The 20,079-nt window shown below is 35.1% G+C and overlaps 1 protein-coding gene across 2 annotated transcripts; it reads right to left on the bottom strand.

The window, feature by feature from the left end:
* Positions 1-7,009: 7,009 nt before the first annotated feature.
* On the bottom strand, positions 7,010-19,752 carry LOC132186893 (beta-amyrin synthase-like). Of its 2 annotated transcripts, XM_059601005.1 has the most exons (18): positions 19,552-19,752; positions 16,630-16,815; positions 11,603-11,692; positions 11,330-11,527; positions 11,174-11,249; positions 10,637-10,803; positions 10,323-10,511; positions 9,871-9,984; positions 9,503-9,622; positions 9,142-9,264; positions 8,953-9,051; positions 8,759-8,815; positions 8,571-8,617; positions 8,350-8,493; positions 7,801-7,978; positions 7,555-7,635; positions 7,357-7,440; positions 7,010-7,221 (listed from the first exon to the last, which is right to left on the bottom strand). In XM_059601005.1, exons 1-18 carry the CDS (start codon positions 19,750-19,752, stop codon positions 7,099-7,101), a joined length of 2,277 nt encoding a protein of 758 aa, XP_059456988.1. In that variant the 3' UTR covers positions 7,010-7,098. The 2 variants fall into 2 exon arrangements, with proteins under 2 accessions (XP_059456988.1, XP_059456989.1); XM_059601006.1 differs by lacking the exon at positions 10,323-10,511.
* Positions 19,753-20,079: the final 327 nt, after the last annotated feature.

Here is a 20,079-nt window from a genome sequence, read left to right as displayed (position 1 = left end):
TTTTTGATTATTTTGGTAAGATAATTTAGCAAAAGTGGTTTAAATATTCACTTTTCAGACTCACCATTTTAACCAAAACAAAATGGTGCGTGAATGGTACTCACTAAAGACAGTGAGTACTATTCATTCACCAGATGAATAAACAATAATATAAATTTTTTCTCTCGTTCCCTATTCTTTGAAAAAGTTATATATATATATATATATATATATATAAAGAAGTATTTGAAAAAGAATATTTAAATGGAATAGTGAAAGTTGATAGTTAAACCTGCTTTAAAAAAAGTTGGTAGTTAAAATAGAGAAAATAATACTTTTAATTATTTTGGTGAGAAAAATTTGATAAGGCTGCTAAGAATGCTCTTAGAACTTGCACTACTTTTTTAATTTTGCGTCCATTATTTAAAATTTGATATTGTCTTATTCTAAGTTTTTGAAATTGTTTATGTAACTATCCGCCAATAATTTTGATCTTGACTAATGAAAGAAGGCCCACATGCGCCCATGGCCGACTTGATATGTTTTAATTTGGGCGAAAAGTTTAAGCGGATAATTTTTCTTATATTTAAATATTAATTAAATAATATTTATTTTAATATTAATATTATATTTTTATTTAAAAATCATTCTTTTTGCCTTTTGGGATGCAAAATTTATTAATGTCCAAAATTTTTGTTGCTCAATGCTTCTCACAAGGCCAAAAAAAATTTACCCACAACCTTCAAGAATGGAACGTTTAAGATTGGATTTTATGTAATAATGTCCTTATTATTGTTTGATTCTCTAATTAATTGTTATCAATTTTTTAAGCCTTATATATTTTGGAATGTTAGATAATCAAATGATATTAATGCATTTTTTTTAAAAAAAAAATAAGTAGGGGGCCTTAATTAAAGCATATATATTGACCACAATTAGGTAATTAATTAATTCCTCCAAAAAAAAAAAAAAAGGTAATTAATTGTTTTTTTATGAAAATTGTTTTATTAGGATTCATTAATTGGGGGCCTTTTTGAAATTACTTATTTACCATGATTAATGGCCTTAATTAAAGGATATGGACGGTAATAAGGGCTTTAATTGCATTTTACGATTTTTTTTTAATATTTATTAATTAGGAGCCTTATTAAATTGGGGGCCCTAAACATGCATGCGCAAATGCAAAACGGAAACGAAACCATATTGTGATGATTACGGATGAAAGGGGGCAGAGATGGGAAACCTTAACTGACGTGGGGGGAGCTTTTGTGGGACTATTTTACTACTCTGTTCACAATGGGACCGATGGGTGACCTGAACCCGTGCCTTCAACCCATAGAATGTTGGGTGACGGACAGAATGAACATGGATCTTCAAAGGAATTTTACAGCGGAAGAAATTGAAGCAGCTTTATTCCAAATGGCACCTCTTAAAGCCCCGGGACCTGACGGGCTGAATGCATTTTTTTTCAAACCAATTGGTCCACCATGGGGGAAGAGGTATGTAGTGTTATTCTTAATATTCTTAATACCGATGTGATGCCTCAAGACTTTAATTTGACTCATGTAGCACTTATCCCCAAAGTTAAAAACCCAACTAGTGTCACGGAATTTCGACCTATAAGTTTATGTAATGTGTTGTATAAACTTATCTCTAAGGTCCTATCTAATCGATTGAAAAAGATCATACCCCATATCATAGCCCCTACACAAAGTGCATTTATTTCGGGGTGCCTCATTACGGATAATGTACTAGTGGCTTATGAAACACTCCATACGATGCATACGGGGATGTGGGTAAAAAAGGCTTTTATGTCAGTTAAGTTTGATATGAGCAAAGCGTATGACAGGGTAGAGTGGGGTTTTTTAGAGGCGGTGATGAAACGGATGGGATTCAATGACCGATGGATTTCTCTCATAATGATGTGTGTTAAATCGGTGAAGTATTCGATTCTTGTAAATGGGTCTCCTTGTGGCCTCTTCACCCCTTCTAGGGGTATCCGACAATGCGACCCTATATCACCTTACCTTTTCTTATTATGTGCTGAAGTTTTAAGTGCAATGATCACTCATTCAAATAGGGACGGATCTTTGACGGGGGTCCCTACGTCGAAGGGAGGGCCGGAGATTAGTCATCTTTTCTTCGCAGATGATAGCTTGCTGTTTTACAGGTCTAATCTGGCTCAATGGAACCATTTGGCATCCATTTTACATTTATACGAAGGGGCGTCGGGGCAGAAGATGAATGCCAATAAGACGGCTCTTTTCTTTAGCAGGAACACATCCAGTGACGACAAAGCACAACTACAGAGGCTAGCAGGTATACCTATAAATCAACAGTATGACACCTATTTAGGGTTACCTACTCTTGTGGGAAGGTCACAAACAAGAGCCTTTAAAAGTATAAAGGAAAGAGTGTGGAAGCGTCTATAAGACTGGAAGTTGAAATTCCTTTCACAGGCCGGAAAAGAGATATTGCTGAAGGCGGTGGTTCAAGCTATACCTACTTATTGTATGAGTATTTTCATGCTCCCCAAGGCACTGTGTACGGAGATTAATTCCTTGATGATACGTTTTTTTTGGGGCCATAAAGAAAAGGAAAAACACATTCATTGAATGAGTTAGAGCAAGATGAGTCTTTCCAAGGCTTGTGGAGGTTTGGGTTTCCTTGATCTTGTTAGCTTTAACAAAGCTCTATTGGCCAAGCAAATTTGGCAGTTGTGGAAAACTCCTGATAGTCTAACTGCGAAGATTATGAAAGCCAAATACTATCCGAAGTGCTCGGTTCTTGAAACCTCTTGTGGGAAGAAACCCTCATTTGTTTGGCGAAGTATCTAGAGCTCTTGTGAACTTGTTAGGGAAGGATTGTTATGAAGAGTTGGCAATGGGAAAACAATCTGCATCTGGAAGGACAAATGGCTCCCTTCTCCGACTACTTACAAGGTGCTTTCTCCTCCAAGTGTGTTTAACCCTAATTCAATTGTGAGCAGTCTTATTGATGGGGATACGAAATGGTGGAAGATTGCATTATTGGAACAATTGTTTTTAAGAGAGGAGATTATGACTATACATTTGCTTTCGGTTAGTGCTACGGGTCAAGAGGATGCCCATATTTGGAGGGGAATGGCTAATGGGGTTTTTTTGGTGAGAAGTGCATACCATATACAAAAAGAATGTGATATGGCAACCAAGGCAGAGGGGTCTTCTCGTGTTCGAAATAGCACCATCTGGCGCAACATTTGGCGGCTTTATATCCCAAATGCTGAAAAACACTTCCTTTGGCGTGCTTGTCACAATATCCTGCCTACTAGAGTCAATCTGTGCTCTCATCAAGTAATCATGGATTCTAATTGCCCCATATGTATGAGGGAGCCTGAAACGGTTTTCCACATTTTATGGCAGTGCCCCTCGGCAAGAGAAGTATGGAGCGCGGGGTGCACAAAATTTCAAAAGAGCTAGTTTGAGGGACCGGAATTTCTACAGGTGGTTGAAGCAATGTTTAGCAAGTGTGATAGATTGGAATTTTTCCAGTTTGTGGGTATAGCTCAACGCATTTGGCTTCGAAGGAATGAAGTCATCCATGGTGGGTCTTTCCTTAACACAAATCTCATTGTTCAGCAAGTAGCTCAGGCGATGGAGGTATTCCAAACACTGCTGGACAGGAGGAAGATAACCCTTACACCTGCTGAACAATCCACTGATTGTACATGGACAACCCCTCCCCATGGCTGGTTCAAGGCAAATTGGGATGCCGAAGTTGATAGACGAAAGGGATGCGTGGGTATCGGGATAGTTATTCGCGATCATCTGGGGCAAATGTGGGCTTCGAAATGTCAGACTCGTCATGGGTTTCTTGATCCCCCTGCAACAGAGGCCGTAGCCTCTTTTATGGCCGCTCAACTCTGTCTTGAAATGGGGATAAGGCAGGTTCAACTGGAGGGCGATGCAAAGAATCTCATTGACGCAATAAACTCGGACGACGCTGATTAGAGTGGAAGGGGCCAACTGATAGAGGATATTCGACTTACTTTGTGCTCTATTCCTGTTTGGGAAATGCGTTATACACGTCGAGAAGGAAATAAGGTGGCTCATATTCTAGCTAATTTGGCTAAGCATGAAACTATGAATATAGTGTGGCTCTATAACCCACCGGAATGTATATGTGATATTTTGCAAGCAGAAATTTCTGCTTTGTAGCGTTTGCAATAAATACCATGCATATGTTGCAATAAATACCATGCATATGTTTACTCAAATATATATATATATATATATTTGATATATATATATATATATATATATATTGGGGGCCCTGGTTGAGTTGGGCATTGCAAGTGACTTTTTACGAGATGAAAAGTTTAAAATGCCCTCATTTTCCCTACATATATTAAAAAATTTAAAAAATGGGGGACCCCATGTGTTGCACGTGGGCTTTTTTATCTAAGAAAATTGAAATTGTTAAGAGATAGGTTACATTGACAATTTTAGAAACTTAATAGGGAATAATGAATATTGTCAATTTTTAAACCATAAAGGCAAAATTAAAAAATATGGTGCGATTTGAGGGGGTAATTTTTTTTTTTTTTTTTCTAGATAAATGGAGTGTGTGTTCAAAAACCTAAATCTCAAAAATACTAGAATATTGATTAGATTAACTACTAAATTCATGAGCCTTTCTCATAAAACAATTATGAGAAATTTCACCAAACCTGTAACACCCCGGTCCCATATTGGGAAAATGAGAAGAATCACACATAGAGTATATAGTGTATAAAGATAATTATGAGTTAAGTCCCACATTGCCTAGTTATTAAGTGAAACTAAGATTTATAATATATTCTAAGGAAAGTCTAAATTGACTAGTCATTTTAGGATAATAGCACAGATGTGGTTAGCGTTTTATTCTAGGTCCTTACAAAACCCCTTTGAATTTTTATGCGTTTTACCCCCTCGAAATTCAAAAAATTCTTTAGAAAATTGATGTGGCTTTTAAAATTACCATTGATTTAATGAGAATCTTAAAAGCCATACTAATTTTAAGAAGACACAAAAAAGACATGAATTTTCCCTATAGCTAGTGCCCATCAAAGGCGTACACGAGCCATATGGCCAAACTTTTCATACCCAACACACTATAGTTACATGTACACTCCCTTCTCTCAAGGGGAATATGATTCTCTTCATTTCAAGTTGTTGGCATTTCTCAAGGTCATCCAGAGATGCAGGTGCAATCACCAACACATTCAAAGAAGACCTTGTCTGCTAGCTACCTAGGGGTTAAGGGTTAGGGGTGGAATTTTTTAGATTTAATTTTTAAATTACATTAATAAAAAAATAATAATATGCTGATGTGGCAAAACAGTGCGTTTAGTTGGGACTGACGTTAACCATTTGGGGGAAAATGTAACATTAGGGGTTAATTTTCCTTTTCGATTGACACGAAGTAAAAATTCAGAAAAAAAAAAAGAAAAAAAAAAAGAATCTATTATGTTTGGCTATACAAAATGGATAAAAGGAAAAAAAAAATATATTTTACCACGGTTGGGTAATGGATCGACCACAAAACCACAATGGGCCCCTAGGATCAAGCAAACCCATCAAAAAAGGCACAAGCCCAAGTTGTACCGGCCCGCTGAGGGTAAAATAGGAAACAACAATTACAAGGAGGGAAGCCATGTTTGTTGTGAAAATTTTAATTACTTGCAAGTGTACGAATTGTTTGCAATAAAGGGTTGCAAATGTGTGGTCAATCTCACAGATAATTGTATTTTTGAAGAACAATTATATGATTTATATCTGAAATAATTAAATGAATGGATACATGGGATGATTTTGATTTACTGTTGAAGCATAGTAAAATATATCTAAGATTTTAATTGTGAGAACCTTATATTAATATTGATAAACATGGAAGTATGTTGTTATGATTCGATAAGTGTGAATTCCCAAATCTTAGTATTTTATCTCTTAGTTTAGTTTATTTAGTTTATGTTTGTCTTTTAATTTTTAAAACCAAAATTCAAAACCCTTTTGGAACTAGGTTAGGATTTAATTAGTTTAGATTTAAATTGCTCTTTCAAAAATACAATTCTCTGTGGGTTCGACCTCGCACTTGCAATCCATTAACTACAATTGATTCGTACACTTGCGAGTTAAATAAATTTGCACAACAAGATGCGCTGCATGAAGGTGGTCACGATGGAGACAAGCTGGGAAGTTTGTTGTTCTTACTAAGTCTAGAAGTCCTCCAGGGAGTGAGTATCGTCTAATATGTAACTGTGAATCTTCATATAGTGATTTTTTGGGTTTTGCTGCTTTGGAGTGGTTTTTCCCTTAAGGTGCTCAAAGGGTTTTCCACTTCGTCAACAAATCTTATATTGTGGTTGTGTGAATGTTCTTTATTATTGTGTTGGTTTATTTTTAAGCATAACTTTTTATTTTGGCTATATAAATCGCTTATGCGTTTGATTTTGGGGTAGAACACGATCCTCGTTGTTCTTTCAATTAGTAACTCACCGTCAAAAACTGCATTTTTTTTTTTTTTTCCAAATAGATTTCTATGAAATTCTATTATTCGGTAGAGAATCTCGAGATAAAGAGGAGAGGGAATATAGCCTTTATATCGAAAACCTAATGGAATCTTCCATCATTAACTTCATACTCTGATTAGGTTTTCCAACCTACATACGGTTTACCATATTAAAGAGAAAATTTATTCCTACACAGCTAAGGTGCATAATGCCCAAAAATAAAATAATCACTGAACAATATTTGAGCCTACCTAAAAATCATTATAGGTTATTTTCTAACACCCCTTGTAGCAAACCAAAATCAACAATCAATGATGTCCAAAAAAAAAAGCAACAATCAATGAAACCTCAATTAAGAAAATATTGGACTAGAAAATGTAATTTCATAGACCTTTATCATTTACTTGTTTATTCTTTTTCAAGCTATGTCTCAATCACTTTACTTAGGACTATGCATGGACTTCGAATAATTCGTTGCATGTCCTCGTACCTTGGACTATGTATATAGACTTTGATACAACATAGTTCATCAACTTGCTTCATAAGTTGCTTAGTTAATTCCATACACCTTATAATCTATGATGTATAGTTTAAATAGGTTGGCTAGAAAATGAAAGATGATTGCGATATTCTGCAAGTGCCCACAATGGGAAGGTACTCCTGAAAAGTGCGTAGTGCGACATGTTATTCTTCATAAATGCTCCGATAACCTCCTACAATAAAAATAGTAGTAAATAGTTATATGCTACGTACACATTGGATATGACAAAACCATTTTCTAATATAAATAAAAGCTAATTGGGTTGTTTCACTGATTTTCTAATGATTAAGACAAGGAGGAGTGGTACCTGTTGGGGGAAATCACCACTCTCCATTTGAGCATTTATCAATAGTTTTGCTGCACGATGAAGAGGAGTAGGGTCTCTTTGTGCCTATTATATATGACATAAAATTTAATTCTTCAATTTTTTGAAAAGACTACATGAAAAATTAAAATGATTTATGCATGGAGTGTTAACTATAGAATGCTTAAATCATGAAGTCACCTGCTGAGCATGAATTAGGCCCATCAAAGCCATTGCAGTCTGCACCAAATTTGATTTATTTCCCTTAAGAGGCGTATATTCCTGTAAACCATAGACAATAATTGGAGATAGTCAGAGATAGGCCCAAACATTACAGTATTGAATATTTTCAGCAATTAACTCAAGATCAGATCTTTGTTACTCCATTAACTAAACTTAGGGATCAATGAGGGCATAAGAAAGATTATTTTGAAGCAAATAAACTACCTTGTTTGGGCATGAAAGATAGCTCTCTCCCCAACCGCCATCATCATTTTGTGTTTTGAGTAGAAATTCTACACCTTTTCGCATTGCCAGACAATTGTTATAAGTCTTACCAGCAGCTTCTAGCCCTACAAGTGCAAACCAGGTTGCATATATGAAGCAAATTCCCCAAATCCCATACCTGCATGTTAGAATATAAATTAAATGTTTAAATTCATCAATTCCTATTAGCTTAAGATTTTGGAAAGAGTGATAATTTAACTTGGTATCAAAATAAAGGTATTGAGTTCGAACCTTGACTTCGATAATTTACTTCTAATTTTAATTAAATATTCAAATGTGTTGAGCTTCACTTATTAAATGAGAGTTTGAGCCCACATATAAGGTGGAGATTTATATGATTAAATATAAAATTTTCTTATCATCTTTAAGTTTTTTTGGATAAGTAGTAATTTAATACCGTAGAAGTGCTTTTATATATATAATCATGCTTCCTTGTGAATAATCGAAAAATGACTCAAACGAATATAGTAACTCAACAAAGAAACATACCATGAGCCACTAGGCTTTTGTTCGTCTTCTAGGTACTGTACAGCTTTTCTGATGAAAATTTCGATCTCTTTCTTCCTATGCTCTGGATATAATTTCTTGAACAAAACCAATGCCTGTATTGTTGATGAAGTGCACTCAACATACCTGAATCACTTGGTTTTTAGTCCTTAAGTAATTTAAAAGCTAAATAACTTTTAGAAATAAAAGGTGCCAAGTCTTACTCATGCTCAACGACATTGTCCTCAAGAAATTCTACAGGATTAATAAGCTGAAAAACAACACAGAAAGAGAATAGCTTAATTTGGTCAATGATTGCTAAAGATGCTGGCAAAAGAATAATACTTCAATTTTTTCACTAACATTATATGTGATAGAAGTATCTCTTAAAGGAACATGTTAAAGCATTTACCTCCAACCACGACGCACCAGTTGCTGGCTCCCAGCCTGGTACACCACCATTTTCACTCTGCAATAGTTTCATAAGATGGAGCTTTTTATCATAGTAATATCTTTGAGAGAAAAATGGAACTCAAGTTTATCTAATTTGAGCAAACATATATAGAGTAGTTGAAATACACAATTGCAGTGCAGTCTAATTCTAACCTGTAGAGAGAGTATGAAATTGACTGAGTCATATAACTCTTCAGGCTCCATTTTCTCACCAACAATTTCGGGTGGCAGCATAGATAGCAACAAGCAACACTATCATATAAGATAGCTCAATGAGCAATCCCTTTAAATGTGGATGAGGTTCAAGTCTCAAATGAATTGTAGTTGAACATAATTAGTTACCTTTAAAGCTTCTGCAGTGCAATCAGAAACAGTCCATCCATGATCTTCATCAGAGAACGTCCATCCCCCTTTAGTAATGTGACGAAACATCCTTCTAAAGTCTCCAGGAGGATTATCCTTGACCTTTTTAAATTTATGTTTGTTGACAAGGCAAAATGTTAAAGAAAAAGATCTCATCAAACACATGTAAAAACAAACATGATGCCCGAAGAGACGGTATGTATAGGTATGAAAATTGTTTGGGGTACTACAACTTTTAGTATAAAGTCATTTACAAATTGTTTTCGCGCAATCCATAATTGGTGAAATATATATATATATATATATATATATATATATATATAATGTATTTGAGAAAAACCTGGGATTTCTTTAGAAAGTTGTGTGCTTTCATAAGGGTAGGTCCAATTTCATCACTGAGATTAGTAGCGAGCAAAGCTTGGATGGTAAAGCTAGCATCCCAAACCTGGCTACCGCAAGCCTGCATGTGAATAGGAGACATGAAAATTGGCTAGACAACTAGTAATTTAAAAGAAAAAAAAAAAAAATAGAAATGTCATAGTGCAAGGCTAAATATAAATTGAAAGGCATAATTTGGAAGCATCTCCAATGTTATTGAAAATTAAGCGAAAGATATATTTTTTTTAAAAAAAAAAATTAAGAAACTTGGATAAATAAAAACTGCAAGTTCTCAAGATTATATGATAGTTGTGACTAATATCTACTAACCTGCAACTTCAATCCATCTTCTCCAACCCATAAGATATCATGTATCCTAGCAAGATGCTTCTTAAAGTAATCCCCATTTGGATCTTCAATCCAAGTAGATAGCATAAAGAATGGCTGTCCAATTGAAGTGGCATAAAAGTCTCAAGTTAAGGCGTGGGCATATATAACTTGATCATGATATATATATATATATATAAATTTTAAAAATAAAAATTACCCTTATTAAATAATTTAATTTTTAAAAAAGAAAAAACATGGAACCCACTGGCTTAGGCGTGGGTCAACATAGCAGTCAATTGCAATTTTTTTAACTGGGGTCAATTTTGGGTATTTTTGCGTCATCTATTAGGATTTAAAGAATGAACATCTGATTACAAAAGTGATAAAATATCATGAGTGTAGGTGAAGTTTCCCCTTACTCTATATATCCCTTTATGTAAAAATAGTGTTACCTTGTCCACCCCTCCAATGACAATGTACCGACTACTCTCATCTTCATAATGAATGTGTTTCATCACTAGTTGAAGAGCCTTATTTCTCAACTTGTTAAAAGGCCAACGAGTTAGAACAGGCTCCGTTAGCATGTAAACACCATCCCAAAGAAAATCTTGTATCCAATGATGAGGATGATAGAGATCCTCCTACAACAATTTTACAAAATCATTTTCTTCTATATATGGAATCAAATGTTGTTAAATGGTATGTATATATGCAAAACTTTGACCATATTTGTGCTTAAGGAAAATCGAGATGTATTGATCATCACCTTCGAACATAAGTGGCGTGCTCTCCTCCAGTTAATACTATGGTAAGGTTCAACATAGAGCTCTTTTCTCAATTCTAAAATGAGAGGTGTTATCCGGCCAACAAACCTCTTCCCATACAAATACGAGATGGGAAAATAAGTTACCCGAAGATAGCACCAAAGTTTTGCTGCATGTACGTATGAGATATATATAATATTAATTAATATTTCCGAAAAGCTATTTTAGTATCATAATTGAGAAATATCTCTTTGCATTTTGGTATCCATCTCGTGTATATCTCCCCCTAAGTTTGCATACTTCATCCACCCTTAATTAGAAATGACAAAAAACACCAATAATAGTTGAAATATGCCAACCCAGAGGAGATAAGTTTGCATACTTCATCCACCCTTAATTAGAAATGACAAAAAACACCAATAATAGTTGAAATATGCCAACCCAGAGGAGATATACATGAGATAAACACGAAAATGCAAAGAAGCATTTCTCATGATAATTACAATCAATATATATGTGTAAAAGGAAATTGTGCAAACCAGGATCAATCGGAGGAAATAGCCAAAACTCTGGGGGCATCGGCTTGCACCCAGACCATTCATACACACCAAGCAACTACAAGAAAATGGTAGGTACTAAATAATTGCTTGATCAGGAAAACAATAAAATATGTGTTTTAATTTATTATATTGTACCGAAAGCCAAATCTTTCCCCAAGATAGTATATGTGTTGCACCACCATGATCCAGAATCCACTTCCGAGCCCTCGCACAAGCATTTTCTTGACCACCTTCTACTCCTTCTCCAAGTATACGCATAGTAACGTAGCACAAAGTTGTGCTAAACATGCTACTATTACCTTCTAAATGCAGTCCCCACCCACCATCTTCATGCTGTGCAAACATAACTTAGAAAATCAATTAGTGCAACTTTATAATATCTTAAAATTTTGTGAGAAATTAATGTACCTGTTGATTGTATATATATCGAAGGATTTCTTTGCGATGTTCTACAGAGAACACAATATCAAGATGCCCTGTAATGTATAGACAGATGACCTGCACTTTTTGTTTTTTCAATTTTTTTTTTTAAAATTAATTCTAGTTAGAAATTGTATCAACTAGATAAAGAGCTGTGCTTATTTAACCCAAAACAATCCTCAATGAATTACATACTCTAATTTGGCCACCTATTAGATGTTAAAGGCTAAACGTCTGACAAAGCATTAATTCTCATATTAACCCAAAACAAATATATGAGCAAACATTAACAATCATCACTAAGTCTATTATGCTATGAGTAATGCTAAAGACCATCTTTTTATCATTCTAAAGCTGATGTGGCTTTTAAAATCACTATTAGATCAAAATTCAAGTATGATTCATCTAAAATTTAATGGTGATTTTTAAAGTCACATCAGCTTTAGGAGAATAAAAATAGGATAAAAAGATGGTCCCTAGCACTCATTATGCTATATATGTACATCTTAGTTATATAAAATTATGTTGGTTAAGACTAAAAGGAAAAGATCTTCGGATTTAATTCATACTGATTTCAGTAGATCTTTTCTTCCTAACTTATATCAATTGCAATTAACATTTCATCACCTTGGCTAATGAATTCTCATGCTATGTATATATATTTATCTCATTAATGATAAGCTTGAAAAATAATGTGGGAACAATATTAAGCCCTTGCATTTGACCATAATGGTGAATATGAGAATAACTTCTATAAGGATTTTGCACAAACACAACATTTTCTGTCGTCCAATGAGAGAAAGAAACATCAGCATGGAACAAGAAAAAGGAGCAAGACGAAAACACCAGATTTTTCTCCAACTCATTGTCAAAGCAACCATTTTTTTCTCAAATTGTCAAAATCCCAATTTGAGGTTTCAATTTGACGTGAAACACATGGATTTCAACTTTGGCTATATAAGAACTACTAAGCATGATTTCTAAGGTGCTAAAGCCATTCATTACACAGTATTTATGCCTTTAATTTTTTTGTGCCGAAAGAGTTCTTTGTTTTCTAAGCTGTGATTCTATATTCTCTTTTGGAGTTTTTGTAAACCAGACCATTACGCAAATCACAAACCTTTAGCCACCAAAGTTTCGGTAGAAGAGTTCAAGTAGAAGAATTGTCCAAAGGTTATGGAAGAGCTATAGCGGTAGAGAGAAAGTGGCTCGCTTATCTAGTATAAGGGTATGCCAACTTCAAATGTTTTATAAGTATGAACAACTTGTAATCTCTTATTCTTTTATAATGGATTTGTTTACATGGTTTGGCTGCTCCAAAATGTTTTACCTTTGAAAAGTTCTTCAAAGAGTTTGATCACTTGATTAATAAAATCATTTATTGATTGTGTGTTTGATTTTGGTTTTAATTTTTCTATATTATTTTATTAATTGTTTTGCTCCGTAATTTATTAATTGGAGATATTTTCTACATGACACGTGTTAGAAGAGTTATTAGAGTTTGGAGGTATTTTGGTGATTGTGCTATTTCTCTAACCCTATATAATAAGATGTGTGGCAGACTAAGTAACAAGTAGGGAGTAACGTGCTTCCACCTTTTGTGTCTAAATCGTTCATGCAAACTACAACATGGTATTAAAGCCTTAGGGTTTAAATTTTGTTCCCTTTATTTTTAATAGTTTTCCACTCTTTTTCTTTTGGTTGAACCTCACACCTATTGTTGGTGAGTCTCCTTCTAGTGGCAGCACCGTCCTGCCTTGATGAAGCTTTAGAGTTGTTCTTGGAGACCGAGAGGAAAAAAAAAAAAAAATTGTTTCTTTTGGTGCTCTGTGATGGTTTCGGTCATTTAGAGGTGTTCCTCTCAGTAGTTCTCATGTTAGTCAAAGGTTTCTGTGATGCTTACCGGCTCTGGCCATTAACAGTGGTTTTCGTGGTTGCCGGTAGTGGTTATGGTGCTTTTCGGCATATTTGTGGCATTTAATGGCTTTTTTGAGTTCTTTGGTGACTTCTATGGTGTTATGAGAGATGTTTCTGGCAAAGTTTGGCAATATTCAGCCATTTCTGTGAGTGTTGGTCATCACCGGCAGGTTTTTGGCAAATTTGTTGGAAAAGACGATCTCTGTTTGGCTACTCATGCTTGATATTCCTATCCTTGGATAAGGATAGCTGGAGTTATATTTGGATCTTCCTTATCCTAGTTAATGATAATTGGTTTTGCTGTTTTAGACCAGTTTAATGTGTTTTTATACCAATTCAATGGCTTCTAGGTCCAGTTCAATGTGGTTTTAGACTGGTTCATTCGTTTTCTTACTAGTTTAGTGTGTTTTCAAACTGGTTCAACGTGGTTTCAGACTTGTTCAATTTTTTTTGGAACTGGTGCATTAGTTTTCTTCCCAGTTCAGAGGGTTTGGATACTGGTTCACTCTCTTTTACAGCCGGTTCAATTCGTCTTTGACCAGTTCAATGCCTTTCTCGACCAGTTTAGTGGGTTTTATGACCGGTCCAGTGAGGTTAATGTTCGGTTCAATGGTGTTTTAGCCTAGTTCATATTAGTTTGGGCTACATGAAGCTTCCATCAGGTTTGTTGCTTAAGGGGAGAAGTTCCCGTTCAAGTTCTCGTTGTTGTTGGTTGATCACAGGAAACGTGATCATCGTTTGTTATCAAGATACAACCGGCCATGGTGTTTTGCGGTTAGATCCAACTGGCTTTGTTGTTTTGCAGTGGTTTCCGACTGGTTAGTTGTTTTCCGGTGAGATTTTACTAGCCTTAGTGTTTTGCGGTGAGATTCATCCGGCCTTGGTGTTTTGCGGTGAGATTTGATCTACTCTTAGTGTTTTGCAGCGAGATTCGACCGACCTTGGTGTTTTGTGGTGGGTTTCGACCAATCCTTGTTGTTTTCCGGCAAGATCCTATTGGCCTTGGTGTTTTTCGGAGAGATCCAACCCCTCACTACAATTTTTGGCGAGTTTTCAACCGATGTTGAAGTTTTTAGCAAATTTTCTTGTTATTTTATTCAGTCTTTGTATTATGCGCTCTAAGCTGTTCCAGCTTGAGGGAGAGTCTTAGAGTGTATTTTTCTAGGTGTTTTTTGTTTGCTTGTTTCTTCCAAGCTAGATTTATGTGATATATATGCTACAGCTTAAGGGGGAGTATTAAAAGAGTTATTAGGGTTTAGCTGAGTGTCATGACAGGCTAGCAACGGCACCTTAATGACTGCTCACTGTTTTCTCATCAGATGGTGAGTCATGACGGGTAGGTGACGGCACTTTGAGATGTACTCACTGTTTTCTTGTCAGATGCCTCGTCAAGACGGGTATGTGATGTGACTGAAGAATGAGCTCCCTAGTTTCTTGTCAGATGCCTTGTCAGGACGGGACATGTGACGTGACTGAAGATTAAACTAAATGTTATCTCGTCAGGACAAACTTGTGACGGGGCTGAGATAATTTTACTCATCATGTCATGACAAGATTTCTTTCCCGTTAAGACTTGAATATTTCCACATCTTAGATCTGCATATTTTGTTCATCATGTCTTAATGCGAAATGAGTCATGTTAAGACGTGATGAGTAAAATTTCTTTCCTATAAAGTCTTTTTCATGTTATTGTTCATGCTAGAAATTTTGGGTATTTTTTCTTGATAGTCTCAAAGATTTTCCTCCGAGTAGTTAGTTCTTGTGAGTTGGCTTCCAAGAGAGGAAGTGGTGAAAGCTTCGGGATGTCCTTTCTCTTGATGTGTTGATTGTCGTTCCATATTGATCTACAACTATGCTTGTTCTACAACTGTGAAGAAGTCTACCAAATGATTGGTAAGTACAAGCACTCCATGAAGATAATCGGCTAGGAAACAAGCAAGTGAGTGTGTTGTTCTTATAGAGTCTAGAGAGTCACAAGAGGTTGTGAGTATTTTCTACTGTCTGTAATCGGAATTTTCCTATATTGATTTCTAGGGTTTGGCGGCCCCGGAGTGGTTTTTCCGTTTGATTGGTTCAAAGGGTTTTCTACTTTGTCACCAACTTTTGGTGTTGTGATTTTGATGTATTAATTTTCGTTGTGCATGATTATTCTGTGTTTGCATTATCTTTTGTTTTAGTTGGTGGTTGGAGTTATAACATGATTCTCATATTTTATCAAATTCTTTTAGATAAAATAAGTGGTTTCAAAGAAAATACAATTTATATTTTATGTTTACATTGTTCTATAAAAGTTGCTATTTTATGTTACATATCTATGTCTTAACGCAATTCGGTAAATTGGGGTTGACCGTAGCCACCCCAATGCCCATTTGGGTGATCCACCCCCATGGCCTGTGGGGGGTGGCTGATCACCCCCAAGGGGCCAAATGGGGGTGGCCGAAACCACCCCCAAACCCTCGACCACCCTCAAGTGGCAAAAGAGACACCCCCAAATGGCCGGATTGGGGTTGGCTACGGCCAACCCCAATTATTTTATTTTATTCTTTTTTGGTTTATTGGATTGAGGGCATTCTTGAAAATTTTTAAAAATACATGGGGGCAATTTTGGAAATTTTATACAAAAAAATTCACGTACATTGCTCATAAGCAATTTTCTGTCAAATTGGTCGGAAATTGTTAACGGAGTGGCTACATTACAAATTTTTGATACTTTATTGAGGTATATTGCAAATTTTTAAGCATTGGAAATTAAATTACAAATCGGGTAAAACATTAAGCAGGTAAAGTATAATTTTCCCTTTTTATATTATCATGCATGCAGAGTTATACATTATCATGTAAATGAGTGGATTAAGCATTGAATATTAGAAGATATGATGTTCATATGCATTATTAGAATATTGGAAGCTATAAACATCTATTTTAACATACAAATACACATGTTAGCAGCATTGTGATTAAGTTGAATAAAAGCATGAAAAATCCTGTTAAAAAAATGTTTCCATCGTCCATTAATCCTTACTTTCTCTTCCTGTGTACGTGTGTTTCAATGAAGAGATGTTAATGATGAATAATGGAGATGAAAAGAAGATACGTACCATGGGAGGAAGGGCATATATTCCACAAGTATTTTCAGCAGGCCAATGGCCGTCGCTGGCCTGCAAGGCTGTAAAGATGTTGACGGCCCTCCTCATCGCGATTGTGGCCGTCTCATACGACATTTCCTCACCGTCCTTCACCTTCACTTGGGGAATCGTTTGTTTGAAATTTTTCTCTCTTAAAAACTGCAATATTATAAATCATAACAAAAATTAATGACATCTTGTTTAAGAAACATGCAAGGTCGTCAAGAATCAGCCAAAAGAATGTTGTCTTTTATTAATGTATATCTAGAGTACGTTCTTTAACGTATTTAATTTTGAAGAATGTTTAAAATATAAAAGAAAAGAGTGTTTGATTAATATATCTAAGTGGACCTTACCCCATTAGCTTAGACTTTTGGGCTAGAGTTGTGTTCAACTATGTATATTAATGTACTCTTGGTAAAAACTCCATAACCACTTTATCTCCTAACAAATCACCACAACTAATTAATTCTTTTCAAACTAATTCATTATGTATCACGTTAACTAACTTAATTAATATATCTTTCCATGACTTAAGAATATTTTAAAAGTTGATAAATGAAAACGATTAGAGTAAACAAAAACAAGTTATATATATATAATCCACTTGCAGGCCAAGCGTAAGAGCATTCCTAGCAACTTCCTTATCATTTTCTCTAAATTTAAGGATCAAAACTACTTTTTACTTCTATATCTATATACACTCCACAATAACTTTCCTTTATCATTCACTATGCTAATTAAATATCATTTGTTTACTTTCTTTATTTTTAATTCTTTATTTCTCTACTTTTTTAATGATTCAATCAAGAGAGACAATGAGTTTTTTTCTTTTTCTTTTTTTTCTTTTTTGTCTTTCTCTTTCAATAAGCACAAGGAACGCTACAGTGCAACCCTATACATTGGGTTGCACTGTAGTGATCCTAATGTTGAGAGGTGATATAAGAAGTCTATTGTGGGTGGCTTTTTTTTACATTTTTCTTAAACTTAGGGAAGGGAACCACATATAGGGGAGCTGCTGTGAATGCTCTAAGATGAGGCCTAGTTTTTGATAGTATCCCATACATGACCACAGTCGTACATGGCGTCGATCATGTTTCTCTAAATCTTAAATGTCTGATGTGAATGTGTTGTTGCAGCAAGAGAGAGAAAGAAACATTGGGGGTCCAGTTTTGAAACAATACACTTTTGGACAAGCACTAGCAGAAGATACCCTATAATCCAATCTCTTCCCTATGTTTAGGAAAAATTTTAAAAAAATCACAAAAACTCACCCACATCAGTTTCCCTAAATTTAACAAACACCCTTTGGCAGCTACAATGTTTCCCAATATGTAGGGAACCAAAAGTGGTTTCTTATTCATTATTTTAATATAAATATTTTTCTTTCCGCTTTCATCTTTCATCATTTTGTCTTTCATTGGGGATTGTGTTGGAATTTTGTGAAAAATGTGATGGTAGGTAGGGAACTTGTATTTTGTAAAGAAATTATATTTTAATGGTATAGGAAAATCTAAGAGGAGCTTTTGTGAAATACATTTTGATAGGAAAGCAAAAAGTAGTTTTGTTCTTTAAACTTAGGGAAAATCAAAAGGAAGCTACAACTAGTGTTTTTAGAATCGTATGAGGCAAGAGCTCAAGGGTGTAAGTGAAACATTGAAGCCGGATTTGATGCTGACAAAAATGACCTCATCATCATAAAGGGAGGGTCAGATTTATCCCTCGGCCAAAAAAGAGAGTTGGGGGGTATTTAAAGAAGAAATACCTCTCGGGAATTAAACCAATGCATTGAATTGTATCAATAATGTTTGAGTGACTCCAAGATGTGCTCCAAGGTAGACATGAGCCTTGGATAGCCTCGGTTCATCCTGGGACTTTGGTTGAATTCCCATTATCGAAGTTCCTCGGATAAGAGAATTGGGAGGTAACTAGTGGAAATAATTCCACTCTATTAGCCCACATGATACATCATGGGCTTCAAGACCAATACATGCCTACTAGAAGAATAATATGCCACAACTCTCAGAACTTATAGGGCAAGTCGAAGTAGAAGACTTAATTCTAACCTATAAATAGGCCCCTCTACCAGTTATAAACCTTAGACTCAATTATTGTATATTGGGCAGACTTTTCTCAAAATAACTAACTCAGGAATTAGAGTGAGACCCGCTGGCACTCCACCGGGGAGTTCTCTTAATTGGTTATTGTCTTGCATGAGTGAACACGAAGATTGAAGATCAAGGACACCTCGAAGAACAAGAAGAACGTACAAATCACACCAATCGAAAACTGTTAGACCAAAAAATGTCTTAACAACATGTGTCATAATCTGAATGGTACTGCTGACATGTCATTTAACGTTTTCCATTAAAAAATTGACGGAAGTAGAGTGCATAAACCTATTTGTTATTTTTGTATATTACTGATCTAGAGAGCTAGCTTTTAGAACATTTTTATACTATCAAGAGCTTATTGCAAATAAGTCTAACACATAGACTGATTTTGCATTATTTCATAAAAATTAAAAATAAATAAATAAAGGTATTTGAGAATTGTGGCACAAGGGTCTACAATTGTCCTAAAAGAGGCCCATACTCTCTTTTAATAAGTGATATCCAACATAGTGAATTAATGGAGTCATAGTTCGAACTAATTATGACTTATTTTGATATCATGTTAAATAATTATTTATTCCAAAAGCTTAAACTTATAAGTAAATAAATTTAATCGGTGGATCAATACTTTAGCATTTAGAAAATCTTCATTATTATTTATGATCTTTAATTAAATGATTGAGAAATAGTATTTGGTTTTCAAGCACATACGTGCATAATAATTTAGGTTCAAAACACAAAGAAGAGAGAGTGAGAGAGTGCGAGTGATCAGAAAGGAGACCTGCAATCGCCATAGAAGATCGCTGCAGTTCCTGTTGTTATGGCGGTTCTCGTAAAATATTTGACGAGCCTCTTCAACCTCGGCTCGCTCTTCAGGTGTACCGACATTAGAGTCAAACTCCCATACTTGCCTTCCCACGAAGTTGTTCGTGCTAAAGAGGAAAGGGCTGTTGCCACCTTCCGCAATCTTCAGCCTCCACATTCTTCTTCTGCATGCAAACTCCTACCACACACAAATAATACTGCGCGCGCGCGCACATATATATATATATATATATATAGACACACACGTTTAACACCATTAATTGTGTTATTGTCCAAGTCTCAACTACCCTTCATGTGAGACCAATTAATACGCAAGCACTATAATTTTGAGGACATATTAAAGAGTCATAATAATCCCTCCAAAATCTTAAAAAAAAAAAATATATACTAAATATATGGCATGTTGCGCTAAAGTTTAAACGTCATAAATACAATTAAAAATCTTTTATAGCTATATTTTATTCACGACTTGTTTAACGGTTGC

This window comes from Corylus avellana, chromosome ca7 (genome assembly GCF_901000735.1).
Source record: "Corylus avellana chromosome ca7, CavTom2PMs-1.0".
Lineage (NCBI taxonomy): Eukaryota > Viridiplantae > Streptophyta > Magnoliopsida > Fagales > Betulaceae > Corylus > Corylus avellana.
Note: the sequence above shows the minus strand (reverse complement) of the source record. Positions and strands in the feature narration are given on the sequence as shown.

Coding starts and splice junctions, on each gene's coding strand:
- LOC132186893 (XM_059601005.1), bottom strand. CDS start 19,752: ATGTGGAGGCTGAAGATTGCGGAAGGTGGCAACAGCCCTTTCCTCTTT. Junction 9,985..10,322: donor TCATTGGAGGGGTGGACAAG/GTAACACTATTT, acceptor TCAATTGGACAG/CCATTCTTTATGCTATCTAC. Junction 7,441..7,554: donor GCCTAATTCATGCTCAGCAG/GTGACTTCATGA, acceptor CATATATAATAG/GCACAAAGAGACCCTACTCC.